The sequence below is a fragment of the Callospermophilus lateralis genome, chromosome 2 (assembly GCF_048772815.1).
Source record: "Callospermophilus lateralis isolate mCalLat2 chromosome 2, mCalLat2.hap1, whole genome shotgun sequence".
Classification (NCBI taxonomy): domain Eukaryota; kingdom Metazoa; phylum Chordata; class Mammalia; order Rodentia; family Sciuridae; genus Callospermophilus; species Callospermophilus lateralis.
In genome coordinates, this window is record NC_135306.1 from 160,880,695 (window position 1) to 160,897,003 (window position 16,309).

A 16,309-nucleotide genomic window follows, 5' to 3' on the forward strand; every position below is an offset into this window, starting at 1 on the left:
TCTAGAGAACACAAATGATGTAGGGCTTCATTGAACTTTCCACTTAAGATTTGTGTACTTTAAAGTCAAATTCTACCCCCACCAAAGAGTAAAACAAAATAAAGGCCCAAAGAAGGTAAAGGTGACATTGCAAATGTGTGGCAAGATCAAACCTAGGACTCAGGCCTTCTGAGGTCCACTACACTGCCCTTTCCCTGAATCCACTGCATTGTTGCTGCCATAGCAACTCAGTGATACTCCAGTCAGTTTATGGACCAGGATATAAACTCATGGCAGACAGTAAATGATGTCAAGGAGAGTCAGTTCAGTGCAGGATGAGGGTATTTACACTTGGCAAGAATCAGGCTTAATGAGTAGTAGTAATGGTGACACTGCAGCTATAGCAATCCTAATAGCTTGCATTTATCAAGCATTTACTATGTGCCAGGCACTATTGCAAATCCTTTACATGTATTAAATTCTCACAAGAACCTTTATGATACATGTAATTTGTATTCTTCCATTTTGTTTTGCTACAGAGAAATACCTGAGTCAGGCTACATTATAAAGAAAAAAGTGTGTATTTTGATCATGGTTTTGGAGATCTAAGGGCCTGCATTCGTTGGTGGCCTTCTTGCTGGCAGAATTCTAAGGTGGTACAGGTCATGACAGGGTAACTGACATGGAGCACATGGGTATGTCTATTCTGGTCTCCTTCTTTCTTCTTATAAAGCCACCAGGATTCAATCAAAGGCTTTATCCTAATAACTTACATAATCCTCATCACCTCCCAGAGGCCCACCTCTAGAACACCATAACTGGATCAAGTTTCTACTCTCTTAATATCTTACAATGAAGACTCAGTATCATCACATGAACCCTTGTTGGACACATCCAAACCAAGCCGAACCCACAGCATGATTTAAAACTCTATAATCTGTACATAAGGAAATGGGTCCAGATTTAGAAAACATGTTGGGATTTCACAACTAGAAAGCTTTAAAGCTAGACTGGAGCAGTCTGGTCCCAGAATCTGCTGCAACCACAGCACAACCTGTTCCATATTAGACCATCTGTAGCTGATTGAGAACTGGCAGCCTGTGATCAGGCCAGCACCTGCCGTCTCATAGAGGGGACATCCAACACTTGTCCAGTGGTCCAGACAAGATCATGAGTATTAGAAAGTAGAGAGGGAATTTACAAAAAAACAAACTATTGTGACCTGGCCATCTTGACCCAGCCTGGGAGTATTTTGAGATTAAAAAATAGGCATTTAGCTTTGCTACTAATTAGAGAAATGCAAGTAAAGACACAATGTGATACTACTATATACCCACCCAGGGCTACAGTTAAAAATAAAGGTAATACCCAAAATTGAACAATTAAAAATACAGATAATACCCAAAATTGAACAATTAAAAATACAGATAATACCAAAAATTGACCAAGGATGTGGAGCAACTAGAACTCTCATAAATGGCTGGTGGGAACAAAAATTGGTTCAACTCTGGCAGCCTCTTTGGCCATACATTTGTTATTTTGGGCTACTATAACAAAGTACCATAGACTAAATAGTTTAAATAAAGAAATTCATTTCCTCACAATTCTGGAGGCTGGGAAGCTCTATATTAAGATGCCACCAATTAGGGCTCTCCTCCTAGCTTGAGAAAGCTGCTTTATTTCTGTGTCTTCCAAGTGAGCCCTCTGGTGTCTATTCTAATAAGGCCACCAATCCTATTAGATCAGGGCTCTACCCTTACCATCTCACTCACCCTTAATTACTTCTTTACTCCCAATACTGCCAGGGCTAGGATTTCAACTTATGAATCTAGAAGGGATCACAATTGTAGCATGCTGTCCCTGACCCCCCTAAATCAAGTCCTTAGGAATGCAAAATACATTCACTCCACCTCAACAGCCCCAAAGTTCTTAACCATTCCAGCCTCAACTTTGGAGTCTGAAATCCAAAGTCTTATCTAAGCAGCACCTAAATCAGGTATGGGTGAGGCTGGGAGGTAAAATTCATACCAAGGCATCTGTGAGCCCATGAAACCTGACAAGTTATGAGTTTCCAAAATTCAGTGGTGGGACAGGTATAGGGTAGAACTCCTTTCCGAAATCTAGAGGTTGGAATAACAGAAGGGGGAGGAGTCAGATAAGTCTAAAACCTGGCAAACGGCAAACTCCATTACCTTTTTTTTGAACTTATCAATGTTCTGGGACGAAAATGGAAGAGCACTTATTACAGAACTGCTGTTTTCATGTTTAATAATTTAAAGACTCACTGAATTTTATAAAAATTTCTCCCAACAGATTACTGAATCTATAAAACAGCAAGAATTTCACAAGAAGGACTGCACATAAACCACAAAAGCAAATTGTGGACAAGAGCCGCTCCTATTGCAGATGGTCAATAACACTGTTTTAGGTCATGAAATTAGTATCTCATGATAAATACTCTGGGTGAAGACTGCACAGTTTGGGGCCCAATTGCACTTTCAGATGAAGCACTGCTGATCAGGGCTCATGGAGCTGGGAGCTGGAAGCATCTAGAGGTCCTTAAGGCTTTTCATCTTCCTCTTTTATTTTGGAAATTTTTTTTTTTTTTTTAGTTGTCAATGGATCTTTATTTTGCTTATTTATTTATTTATTCCTTTTTATTGATTTTTTAAATATATGACAATGGAATGCATTCCAATCCATATTACACATACAGAGCACATTTTTTCATGCCTCTGGTTGTATATAAAGTATATTCGAGATTTAAGGATTTCAGTAACAAAATTCGGTGTTTCAGCTCCAGAAACTAGCTGCTTTATGGAGGCGTGTGCAACTGTTCCTGACAACACGGAGATTCCGCAAGGCCTTGTCGGTGCTCTGCTTTCCCACCGTCAGGCTGGCACCCTGGCCGGACTTCAGGGCTTCCTTCTCGTGCTTGCAGTTGGAGACCTGTGCCTGGCACAAGTTGATTTCCTGTCTCAGCTTCATGAGGTGATTTTGTGCCTTTCCAGCCCATTTCTCCATCAGCTCAGGTTCTGCTCCACCTGCTGGACCACTGACTCCAGGTCGGGCCGGTCTCTCTCCTCCTTGATCATCTTTGCTGATAGCTTCCGCTCAGGCGTCCTTGCCATTTCTGTTTGAGTTTCAGGGAAGCTCTGAACCTCATTCGGCTTTCTTCTTAGCTTAGCATTTTCATCTTTCAGTACTTTGGAACTTATCTGCAGCCTCCGCAGGTGTCTGTCTCCCAGAGACTCCCCATGAGTTATAAACTCTGCGCGAGGACTCTCTGCTGGAGACGCCAGAGAGATGCGTGCATCTGTGTCCCTCAGTCTCCAGGGGCACAGAGACTCAGGCCCTGCCAGGTTCAACCGGGTGGGGAAAAAGGAAAGGTACATGCCACAGGGTGACGTGTTGGCCCTGGCCCTGGAGGAATGAGCTTTCTCTACAACAGACGACAAATAGGCCCCATTCTACCCACTACCCTCATCTTCCTCCTCCTCTTCCAGGATGTCGCCAGCCTCTGGGGGGTATGCTATTGGTTGCGTCCTCTTTCAACAGACCGAGATTCTTGGTTTTCAGAAATCTTTAAAAACAACTTGTGCCTTGACAGTCTTCAGTTATGTAGGGGCAACTCTTTTAAATTTAGAATTGCAATTGTAGGAGTACACACACACACACAATAACATTGCTTTTAAGTCATTGTTCTCTTCTAGAGTTAGGTGAACTCTGGGAATGTCATCAATTCAGAATAGATTACCCTATGGCATTATTGAACAATGATTCTCTATTCTAACTCATTCAGTGAGCCATCTCTCTGGTCTGTGTCTTGATGTCCTCTTTGTGTATCAGAACAGATTTGCTTTTGCAAGGTCTTCTAGTTTGTCATCTCCAAAAATGTGTCTGTGAGCTTCCTTGGTACATTTTCCCTTTCCATAGCCCAAATCCTCAGGAAGATGAGGCTCTGGGCCAGGACAGAGGGGGCTTGCCTGAACAGAGGCCCACCCGCACTCCCATCTTCTGGCTGTCACTTCCACCATTTGCTTTTAAGGACCAAAGACAGTCCTCTTTGGTTTAATTCTCTGCCCTCCAGGACCTGGGAACAGAAGCAGCCTCATCCCCATAGCCCTGCAGGTGGTCCTGCCTCCTTGGCTACAGGGATGCCAGCCCTGCTCCCAGGGTCTGTGGGGGGAGTGGCAGCCCTAGCAATATCTCAGTGGCCTTTGGCATCATTCTTCCCTTTCCCTGAGAGAGACTGGTCCACATTTGCTGCCAGATAGAGCTATGGATCCAACAGCCTTCCTCATGCCCTCCCACTTTCCCTGCTTCCTTTAGTTCAAACTGACAGGGTGGGGAGATGCCATCTGCTGGTGAGATCCCATCTCTATTCCTCTCCTCTGCTGAGAGGGTTAAGTCCCTGAACCACACTCAAGAACTATCAAGAGCTATACCTTTAGTGTTCTCTTCAGAACAAGGTTGCTCGTGGGTTGTGAAGTGGATAGGCTGAAACTTCTCCAAATCTTCAGGTTAAGGTTAGGAGAAGTCATAGTGTGGAGCCCTGATCTGATAGGATTAGTATCCTTATAGGATTCCATACCAAAAAGCTCGTTCCTACCCTTTCTACCTGTCCTGAGAGCACATCGAAAGAAGGCCCTCTGCAAGCCAGGAAGAGGGCCTCTACCAGAAACCAGATTGGCTGGCACTTGAGCTTCAGCTTCTCAGGCTCCAAATCATGAGAAAACAAATTTCTGTTGTTGAAACCACCCGACATGTGGGATTTTTTTTTTTTTTTTTTTTTTTTTTTTTGCAGCCTGAATAGACTCACACAGGCAATGTCACTAAAAAATGAACATACACCAACACTACTTTTAGGTATAAATCCAAAAGAAATGAACATATATGTGAACCACAGGACATGAGCAAAGATGTCCATTTCAGCAGTATTTATAGTATTTCTAACCCACAAGAGACCAAGGGTCCATCAACAGCAGAACACAGAGTAAACTTTGGTATAGCATGAAATAGTGTGCAGTAATGGAAATGAGAAAATTACAACTACATGAAACAGGAAGAATGCATTTCATGAATGCAGGAACCAGTACCAGAAGGTATGAACCATATCATAAGATATTGTTTACTGAAAATTCAAAATCAGTAATTTTTTAAAAAATTTGGGTGCTGGTTACATAAATGTGTTCACTCTGTGAAAATTCATTAGGCTGTACTCTTATAATTCACTTATTTTCTGTAAATATGCTATACATCAATTAAAAGTTTACATAAAGATACTCACCTATTAAAAATGTCACACCATCTTACTATATATAGTGAACAATGAGTTGCTGTATGAGGTGGTGTGTGGATAGTGATTTGTGATGTCACAGCAACTGAGCCCACAAGAAAGACCAGGCGGTAGGATCCCAAAGGCAGATCACCTAGGGAGTCTCATTGTTCATATGCAGGGTACCAACATGTGCCTTGACAGTCTTCAGTTATGTAGGGGGCAACTCTTTTAAATATAGAATTGCAATTGTAGGAGTACAGACACACACAATAACATTGCTTTTAAGTCATTGTTCTCTTCTAGTGTTAGGTGAACTCCGGGAATGTCATCAATTCAGAATAGGTTACCCCATGGCATTACTGGAAAATGATTCTCTACTCTAATTCATTCAGTGAGCCATCTCTCTGGTCTGTATCTTGATGTCCTCTTTGTGTATCTGAAGCATAGCCATTTAAAGGGGAATGTTTGAGGATAAGCCATGTTCCTGGTAACTACTAGGTCACAAGAGCTGGAAAGGAGTCCCACGAATGTAATTTTAGCCCCAGTTATGACCCACTCTAGGAGAGAGACTGGCACTCTGGAGAGACTCAGACACATCAGGGAGCCTGTGGGGAAGTGCCCCGGCTCCTTCCTGCTAGGGAGGGGCTTGATCGCCAAAACAAGGACTGTGATTCACCTGTCACCTGTGTTTGTGTTCTCATCTCCACCCTAGAGAATCCTGGTCCCCAAGCATCCGCCCTCCCACCCCCCTTCCAGGCAACACCGGTATCCTCTTATGCTCATGAGAATACTACCTGATGGAAACCAGAAGCAGCTGATCTGAGGGCAGCCACCACAGAATTTAGCCAATCTTCTCCCCACCAGACACCCACTTTATACCCTCTGGCACGGGGCTCTCTAGAGGACTTACCTGAGGTGTCATCCCATGGCAAATGTACATGATGGGAACGTTCTCTGTATCTGGCCCCTGATCAAGACACAGATCAGTCTTCAGGGAATTCTGTAGCTGCACATCAGAGGAGAGATGGCCACACCAAAGAGAAGAGAGAAAACACATGCATTAACTCAGGAGAAACAGGGGTTCCTCAGAGCCAATCTTCTTAACCGACCCAAGGTCCCATGACACCATGGAATCAGCACACGGCAGCTTTTGCCTTGCAGAAAGGTGCAAGGAGAGACTGGCCTCCACCCAGGGAGACATAGTCACATCTCATTCAACAGCAAGCTGGTTTTAGGGAGCTGAGATCTTCTGCGTAAAGAAGAAAGACACACAGGTGTGTAAGCAAGATGGTGCTAGGGTCTTCACTCCCGCCACTTCTTGGGGTCTTCTGGGGTCCTCAAGAGTTGTCTTTGCTCTAGAGAGTTGGGGGAAATGGGCAACATGTTAGCTGTTTGCTGGCCTCAAAGGTCCTCTAGGAACAGGTCTTTCTCTGCTTCCTGCAGATCCAGCAAGGATGTGGCCATGCCCCGGTGGTGGCCTAGCTTCTGAGGGCCCTCCACAGTGGGAGGTCCAGTGGGAGATGAAGAAAAGAGGGGCCAGAGTTGAAGCAGGAGAAGAAAGATGTACCTATCCTCACATCAAGGGACATGGACCCACAGTCTTGGTGATTACAGAACATGTCTGGGCCAGAGAGCCCATATTCTACTCCCTTGTGCTAAGCCCACTCACAGCTGACCAACCACCACTGCGTAGAACAGTGCTCCTCTAGCACCAGCTTAGAATGAATAAATGATTCTGTTTCTCTCCTCCTCTCTCCTCCCCAACTCTCTGAAATTTGGCCACTTCATCTTTCTCTTATATTGATGGAAATCTCAATGAGATCTGGAGACTGTGGTTAATGGGGGGCAGTCACTAGAATTAGGGGGCTATTGAGATTAAGTGTGGGGAATCTATTAGGCCATGTGCAAGCAGAGAAAGCTGGTTGTGACCAAGGATGAGATAAAGCATGAGAGAGATAAAATTAGAGGCAAGAGAGCCATTCTGCCCCCGCTCTGGCTTCAGTAGCTCCCTCACTTGTATGCCCGTGACCAGCCATACTTCAGTTCCTGTGCCCATAGGGAATTTGTGGTACCTTCCTGCCACCCCCACTTGAGCTCGCCTGACTGGGTTTCTCTTAGCAACACAAAGCCCTGTTTAGAAGAGGGGGCTGGGGATCAGAGTCCAGAAGGACAGAGGAAATGAACAAGAAGCAGGTCATCTTTCTGGGGAAGGCCAGGGACAGAGAGCATTCTGTTGTCCTGATATATTGTGACAGGAGTGGAATGAACTCAATCAAGGGGCACAAATTTAGCCTTCTCTCCTAGCTCCAGTGGGTGAGGACAGCTTCGTCTCACAGGGCTTGGAAGTTGTGGAGAAACTGGTATGGATGTGTGTTCACTCCCTAGGCAGGGGCCCCAGAGTCAGCTAGGCAGCTGTCCTTTATCATGTACCCACTCCTGGGCTTGCCTTGCGGGAGGACAGCATATAAACACATTTTGGACTTGTCCTGCACCCACTGAGAGGCAGGTGTCACATCTCAAGCCAAGCACTGGAATCCATCAGCAAGACCTGCTAACTGCCATAAGTAAAGACCCAGGGAGCCCTGATGTTAGGCTTGGTTTTTCCCTGGTTTCTAAAGCCACTCTCTGGGTGAGGAGCGGGTGTCTTCTGATACAGCCCTCCCTGGCTCTGTGACCTCTCTCCCCCATAAGCAGGTGGACTGTTGAAGCAGTGTGGAGAGCCAGGCTGGGATGGATTCCTAGCTCCAGCTGGGTGGTCTTAGGCAAAGCAACATAACTTCTTCCTGTTTCTTCTCTCTAAAATAGGGATAATAATAGTGCCTTCCTCATAGGGTTGTGCGAGGGTTAAGTAAGACAACATCAACAAGTGCTCAGCAATGGGGCTGGCAAACAGCAAATGGGCCGTGGCTTTTAGCTGCTATTTTACTGCCAGAACCTTCCTGAAAGCCATTCAGGGAAACTAGCTTTTACGACTGCATCTCAGTTCCATATACCGTGTGAAGTACCTTCCATGTGTATCACAGCTACTTCTCAAAATAATCCAGTCAGGTCCACAATATTATCTCTTTTTAGGATGAAGTAACCATGGTGTAGTAGCAAGCTCCACCTCCCCTCCTTGCCTGTGATGCTTTTCCCACTGTGTGGGCACCTCTCATGTCACCCATTCTCTTCTCCCTGGCATATTGCATTCTTATTGCTTCTTCTTCTGCCCCTGCCCCCAATTAGTCACCAGACTGAGTCTCTGTCTTTCTCACTATATAGCACATGGACCAAGGCACAAGGCATTCACTACTCCTTCAATGAGTGTATGAAGAAAATGAACACATGAATGGCATTCTGAAATGAGTGGCATCAGAGTTGGACAAGCGGCAGAGATGGGGTCTGTCTGACTCCAAAGCCCAGGCTCATTCCGACATAAAAATGGCTACAGTCCTGAGGCTATAAAACATGCCCCATGAAATGGGTTACTATAACCATTAAGGTTTTTCACATTGTCAAGGTTACACAGCAAATAAGTGGCAAAGCAAACGTTCAGACTCCAGGCATGTCTGTTTCCAGGTGCTGCTCCGTCTTTGCTCTCAGCACCAGAGCTGGAATTCATCCAAAGCTACTCCATCTCCTGGACATGAATCCCAGTAATCCACGGGAAGCCCATTCCCACACAAGGAAGGCCACAGGTCCTTCTGCCTGCACAAGTCATAAATGAGACCTATCAGAGGATTAGTGGGCTAGAGTATAGACTTCACACTGACACAACTGGGAGACCTAGAAGTTTGACCTGCAAAATGTAGTTTGGGTAAGAGCTGACAAAGAAAACGAAAAAAAAAAAAAAAAATCTTTGCAACAGAAAGACATCTGGTCTCTCTATTGTAGAGCGAAAAAGGATAACCAGGAAGAACAATTCAGACCCAGTAAATTCTCTTGCTTTTGTGGCTGCATCTTGCTCCACCCATCTTCACCTTTTAGCCCATGTTAAGGGTTCATTATGTTCTCTGGACAAGCAAGCATGTCTCTGTTCATGTAGGAGCCGAGATTCTACCACTGCCATGAACGAGGTGGAGGGAGGAGAGGCTGGCTGTGTTCTGCAAGGAGCCAGCAGATGAACGTGCAGGGTTCAGAGACCTCCACCAGCCCTGGGGATGGGACACAGCTCAGCCCTTTGGAACAATGAGTTGATGTGTCTCAGTATGACAGAATGAAAACAGTCCAAGCTATGGGGTCAGACAGATCTAGATCACAACCCTGTATATGCCACTTACTATTTGGCCAACCAAATGTTTCTGGGTCTGGCATCAAAGGGCTACATGGTAAATCTGCTGCATATGTATACTTACTTACTTGTCTTACTTCAAGTCAGACACTTACGTGAAGGATGAGAATCCCTTTGGCCAAGATCCAGAAGTATCTTGGACCATGTGCACACACCTCCACTCTTACTGCTTCCTCTGCATCTATGGGTAAGTTTGGCTAATTCTGTTCAGTTACTGTCAATAGCCTACTGAGAACATAAGTCTGGAAGTTGACCCTGACTCAGAGGTTTGAAGCCAGCCAATAGTTTCTCTGGAGCTATGGTAGCATCACTATCCTCTCAGGACTGGGTCTAACAGTGGCCAAGGCAGTGGTGTTGCTGGTGAGGTAGAGGGGACCAATGGACACCTTGCAGTACAATATGTTTCCATGGTGATGGCAGGATTTGGAGCTTCAGATAACAGTGGGCAGCAGCAGCTGAGATGTTTTCTGACCTCTGAATTCCATCAGCTTGAGAAGATTAGAGGCGAGAGGCTTCGGGCAGTTCTCTTGGAACATGCCAATCACATCTGAGGACTCTTATGGGAGGATATGTGTCCTTCCTCTAGGCTGGCCTCCTGGACAACAGAGACTCTGGGTGCACATGTTCTGAGATGCCAGCTTTGGGTACTTGAGAATCCCAGGATGTTAACATTGGGAGGACCATTGAGAACACTGAGTCCAATCTCGCAGCAAGGATTCTTCCTGCTCTCAGAAAAATGCTCTGTGCATTGAGTTCCCTGCTCAGGCAGGATTTGAACTCAGTTCAGACCACAGGGCATCAAAAAAGGGGCTTCAATTAGATTCAGTTTCACTGTTGATTATCATTATATACTATGGGCGGGTCACATTTTGCCTCTCTGTTTCCCCATCTGTAACATGGAGATAATAACTTCACAGAACGGTCTTAGGGGCTTAAATCAAACATGTAGATAACATAATAACTTCACAGAATGGTCTTAGGGGCTTAAATCAACAAAAACCAGGTGAGATAGCCCCAAATTGATCAGATGCTGTTGAAAATACCTTAAGAGTTGTAGGGTCTTGAGAATATTGGGAGAATGAGAGACTTTATCATGCTCAAAGTATTTTAACCTAGAAAACACATTTATATATCTCAGATTTGCTTCTATTCTATGAGGACAGAATTAATTTATTCCATTTACCAGACGAAGAAACTGAGGCCCACAGACAGGAAAATACTAGCTTGGGAAGAGGCTAAGATCTGAGCCAGGTCTGTCTGACTCAAGCCTTATGTTCTGTCCTCAGCCCCCCATCCTGCTGCCTCCTATGGGGGAGAACTGCTCCATCCCCATCAAGAAGTGGGGATACAACATCCCTCAAAATACAACAAACTATTTCTCAGAATTCCTTCCAGGGAGGCTCTGCATATGCATGGGAGCATTGCCTTTGGTGAGAGAGTACAGGGAGGCTGGCAGGACCTCAGTCACCCCAGCTGGGAGAACAGTGGGTGTTAATTATATCACTTTACAATCTTCAGCTAGTTGCTTCTTGATGTTTTAATAAGTGGAATATGCAGGTTTGGGGCCAGAGCGGAACTGCTTAGAACAATAAAAGACAGACAGATACCCACTTAAGGGCCTGGAGAGTTACTGGCTATGAAAGCAAAGGCTGTCTCACAGGTCCAGAAACCAGCACTGAGTCCCCAGGTCCACTCTGAGTCCCCATGTGGGGCTTTATCCTCTCCCTTTCCCTTCTTCCTTAAGCCTCTTTCCGGTCTTGCTCTCTGTCTGCATTTAAATGAAACCCCAAAGAGAGCGCCTCCTTACCACCCCATAGGCAATGATGTCTGAGTACATCCTCATCTCTGGGTACACGCTGACCAGGTACCACCGGAAGGTCTTGCACTGCAGCTGTTTCCTCAGAGCCTTCCTTGCGGTGATGTCCCCAATGTCAATTCCTGAGTCCTGCACAGGGAAGCAGAGGGAGAGGTACAGCCACCACCCACTGCATCTTCTCCCTGATTTCCACCTTGGCATGACCCAGTGCCCCCCACCCAAACTCTCAGAGACTGGTGCGAGGACCACGTGGGGTGTTACTTCATGCATCCGCACACATAGCTCAACCCTCCAACCATCCCTATTTGCATTCTGAAACATGGGGACTGTCATTAAAAAGCCATTGAACGTAAAGATGCTGGATCCTTAGATTTTTGAATTAAAAAGCTATAGACTAAGTAAAGAAATGGGAAGAATACAGTCTGAGTAGGCTTTTTCTCTACTTCAAGAGAAAAGAAGAGAGATTCTGAGCTGTGGGTGAGAGGGACAAGAAGGGGAAAGAAACTGAAGATAGAAAATGTTAATTCTATTAACAGTGTTAAGATCCATCTAACAGCTAAGGTTACACAACTCTTCCAGCGTACCAGGCCCTGTTTCTGTAGGAGACATGCTTATGTATTTGTATTTGCTTATATTTATATAAATGTGTATTGTCCCATTTCAACCTATAAAGCAGCCCTATATATTTTTCATTTGTAGATGAGTTGAGATGGAGATTCAGTAACCTCTGGTCATTTGCTCAAAACCCCACATCTGAGATTTCAACCCAACCAACCTCCATCTAGAGTTTGACTTTCACCTTACCCTATGCATGTGGTAACCCTGCCTCCTAAGGCCAAGTCCTTCTAGGAGAAGCAGGCTCTCTGTAGCGTGGGCCTGGTGTCTTAGGGAGGAGAGCTCCAGGCCACCAGGGTGCAGCAGGCATGGGGACAAGCAAAGGAGACATGAATGTGTCCATGAATGAGAGGGACAGAGAAGTTCCCATATTTCTTGTGGTCCCACAGCAGAGTGGGGAGCACCAAGGATTCCCAGGCCTGCACACTCATGGCTCGGTAGGGCTGGTTAAGCAAGAGCTGGTGCTGAAGCAGAGGACTCTGGGGATCCATTAGCTGGGGATCAGATGGAGATCAGAGACATCTCAGAGGCCACCATGGAAGGTGTGGCACCAGAGACCAGATGAGGCATGAGGGGTCTCATAAGATGCCAGCTATAGTGAAAGCACAGGAAAACATCAGGTAGAACTGTCTCCTGCCACACTGGCCACCTGCTACCTGGGTGTATGCTACAACTCAAGCACCAACTCCAGTAGCCAAGTCACTGATATCCATCTGGACATGCTCAGAACAAGTGTTGGGAGGGGTTTGAGTAGAAGTAAAATTCAGATATAGAAAAAATATAATTAGGTTTACTCATCAGGGTTCAGGCAATGTAAAGATTTGAACCTTCAGCATCCTGAAGGTCAAGATTCCAGATTTCTGAAGCCCATTTCAGCCAGGACCCATCTTCCCATTCTGACTAACTCACAGTTGATTTGTCTGTTACCCCATCTGCTCCTGCCAGAGCTTGACCATGGACTGCTCTCTGAGCCCTGCTCCGTTAGATGGTAGCCCAGTCTATCTTATTTCTGTACCCCACTCAGCTCTGTGCTTGAGATATAGCACTGAGATGAGTTTAGAAAATATTTATGAAGTAGTGAATATACCAACTGGTAATAAATGTGATCTGTCCCCATTTCCCACCCCAGGGGATCTGTTATGTATTAACCCTTCACATTTCTCTGTATTTTATCCTTTTATCACAAAGCTGTTCCCCAGATGTATTTATTTCTTCTTCCTGAGTGCTAAGATTGCCTTCACATGACTACAAGTTAACTCTGTATGTTGGCCATTAGCACAACCTGTCTTAGGAAGGCCTCTATGTTTTCCTAAAATTCTGGTTTCCCATGGGAAACGTTTCTTCCTGCACTCAGGAGTGGAATGAAGGTTGTCTCTGCCCTCATGGATTAATTAATGATGAGAGAGAGATAATCTATCAGGGGCCCCCTCTGCTTAACTGCTAGGAATCCCAAGAACCAGCCCCTTTCTTAGTTGAAATTTCTGGATATCAAGACCCCTTCCCTTTTCCAGTCTTTTGATTGACTCTTGCTTTTCTGCTTGTCTGCACTGTGTGTTTACTATAAATTGCATCAAATCCTTTTTCAAAGCAAGGGGTCATAAACTGGAGAAATAAGCAAACTTCAGAGAAGGCTACCTTGGTCCTTATTATTAGAAAACAATAACACAGATTCTTCTTTTGCTGACTGTTTAGTGTAGAGAGTGGAATGCTTTCTTCCTCCAAAATTTGTATCTACTGGAATCTCTGAATGTGACTTCACAGCTCCTTTAAAGATATAATCAGTTTGCAATCTCAAGATGAAATCATCTTGGATTCAGGGTGAATCCTAAATCCAATGACTGATATCCTTATAGAAGAACAGAGAGGGAGATTCAAGTACACAGAGACACAGAAGGGATAGAACCATGTAGAGCAGAACTCAGAGTGTTTGAGCTATACCCCAAGGAACACCAGGAGCTACCAGAAGCTGGAAGAAGCAAAGATTATCTGCCAAAGCCACTGAAGCAGCACAGCCCTGCTGAAGTCTTAAATTTAGACTTCTGACTTCCAGACTATGGACGAATACATTTCTGTTGTTTTAGCCACCAAGTTTATGATAATTTGTTTTGGTCGTCCTAGGAAACTAACAAAGTTGGCCACCCGCAAAATGGCTCAATATCCCTGTCACATGGTCACAAAATTTCACGTAGCCAAACCGAAAGAAGATCTATAACCTAAGCCCCATGGGAATATCCTTGGCACTCAGCCTGTCTGGGAGAAGCAGGGGCTGGGAGAGAGTTCCCAAACCTTGCTTAAGAAAATAGTGATGCTTTGCTGCAGGTGAACTTTCTGTGTATTAACAAACAAACTGACTTTCGATTAAAGCAGCAAGGATGCAAGAGCCGGAGGCTTCTCTTATCTCTCATGAATGTGGGGCTGAGCGTGGTAAGGGCGCAGGTGAGGCAGCCAGCTCTGCTCCATGCACAGCCCAGGGGAGGGCGCAGCCTAGAAGCCAGTGACCAAGGAAAGGGTTCACCCTCAGGTTGATTCATCCACGAATGAGTGTTAGCAAGGATTCACGGAGCTCTACTATGTGTCCCACTTAGGCTAGGCACGGCGACCCACATATGGATTACACCATGTATCCTCCATGATCCCACAGTCTATGGCAGCTCTGGACACACACTAAAATCCTCAGAAGCACTTTCCACAAAGATCCCAGGACCCCCTTCCAAACTAATTAAATTTTAATCTCTGAGGGTGGAGCACAAGTGATTTTAAAGTTTAACCACTTTTGAGAAGGAGAGAGAGAGAGAGAGAGAGAGAGAGAGAGAGAGAGAGAGAGAGAGATTGATTTTAGATAACCAAACATTCTTTTACAATGACAGAAACATGTATGGAAGGGAAAGCACTTCTGCAGCCAGAGCCGACTTCCTAGAAAGGTCACCAAAACTGAGCTTACAAGGATGGGGTATGGTAAGCATGGGGGCTGGGAAAGAAGTGGAGAGTGGGGAATTCCAAATAGAACAGAATGAACAGGCACAGAGGGAAGAAACTGTGTTACACACACGAGTGTGGGCAGTTGCCACAGTGCATGTCGTTTATGTGGATCCCAAAACAAGGAGTGGGGAGAGTGAGGCTAGAGACACAGACAGGAGAGGGTAAGGGAAGCTCAGATGCATGTCAAACACTGTACTTAGCCCTTGACTTTATACTCAACAGGGAGCTGTTTAAAGATTTTAAGCAGGGCAATGACATGGTCATTGTGGGTTTTTCAAAGATAAGGTAGTTTGGAAGGGAAAAGGATTGAGCCAGGGAAGACATCTGAAGGATGTTGCAGAGGGACAGGCAAGGCCTGAACTTAGATGTGAGAAGAGGTGGGAATGGAAGGAAAGGCTCCATGATTGATGGAAAGGATTGAGAAAGGAGGATAAAAGGATGATGATCAGTTTCAAGCTCATATTCCTAGGAAGATGGTAGCATCAGGAGCTGAGGCAGAGGGTAAGAAGTGGAGCAGAACTGGGGAAAGGAGATGTGCTCAGTTTGATTGTCAACAGGATCACCAGGAGGAGATGTCCAGTTGGCAGTTGGAGATGTAATTCTGAAAACAGGGTTAGAGGTATGTTGTCAACATATGGGTGGTAGGCAACCCAAGACAGATGAGATTAGCCAGAGAGCTGGTCTATAGTAAGAGCAGTTGGCCATGGCTGCCTCTCCAGGAGCACTCAAGCAACAGGTAAGATGAGCCCCCAAGAAGAAAGGAGTAACCAGGAAGAGATGAGATTGGAGGGTGTTGAATAATGGAGTCAGGGACTTCAGAGTTTCAAGGAAAAGGTGGAATCCTGTAGCTTAAAGACTTTAAAATATCCATTAAATTAGGCAGTTAGAAAGACCTTGCTGACATTGATAAAAGTGGCTTCAATGGAATATTGGAATGCAACTTCAGAAGTGAATGGCAGGTGGAAAAGTCTTTCAGAGCCTTAAGAGGAAGAAGATGGAGTTTGGACACAGAAATTAACAGAGGAGCTGAGAGAAGTACACTGACCCCTTCCGTCTTACCTAAGGCTTTATCCTGGACATTTCCACACTCATTTCTTTATTAACCCTACCCGCTGAATTTCGTTTGAACTTCCCCCTGAGGAGTTACAGAATCATCATTTCTCGGTTATTTTTGCTGACGTAGTTCTCTACCATGCACTGGGTTGCTGTCCATTTCAATATCTGTCAGTTGAAACAGGGGAGATGGCTAAAAGGTCTGTAGCTCGTAGAAATGGAGAGAAGGGACCTGGGCAGTTTCCAAATGTTCTTAACATTTTTGCATCATTTTTCACAGCAGCGCTCAGCACCCTGAACAACATACTGTAATCCA

At 45.1% G+C, this 16,309-nt stretch overlaps 1 protein-coding gene and 1 pseudogene across 1 annotated transcript in view; both read right to left on the reverse strand.

Annotated features, from left to right (window-relative positions):
• Galnt18 (polypeptide N-acetylgalactosaminyltransferase 18) overlaps positions 1-16,309 on the reverse strand; it is a 333,826-nt gene that overhangs the window by 38,430 nt on the left and 279,087 nt on the right. The window contains exons 8-9 of the mRNA XM_076844211.2: positions 11,338-11,475; positions 6,171-6,266 (exon numbers count right to left, since the gene is read on the reverse strand). Coding sequence (XP_076700326.1) covers positions 6,171-6,266; positions 11,338-11,475 — 234 coding nt within the window. The remainder of the gene's footprint in view (positions 1-6,170; positions 6,267-11,337; positions 11,476-16,309) is intronic.
• On the reverse strand, positions 2,058-4,747 carry LOC143392115 (endosome-associated-trafficking regulator 1 pseudogene; annotated as a pseudogene).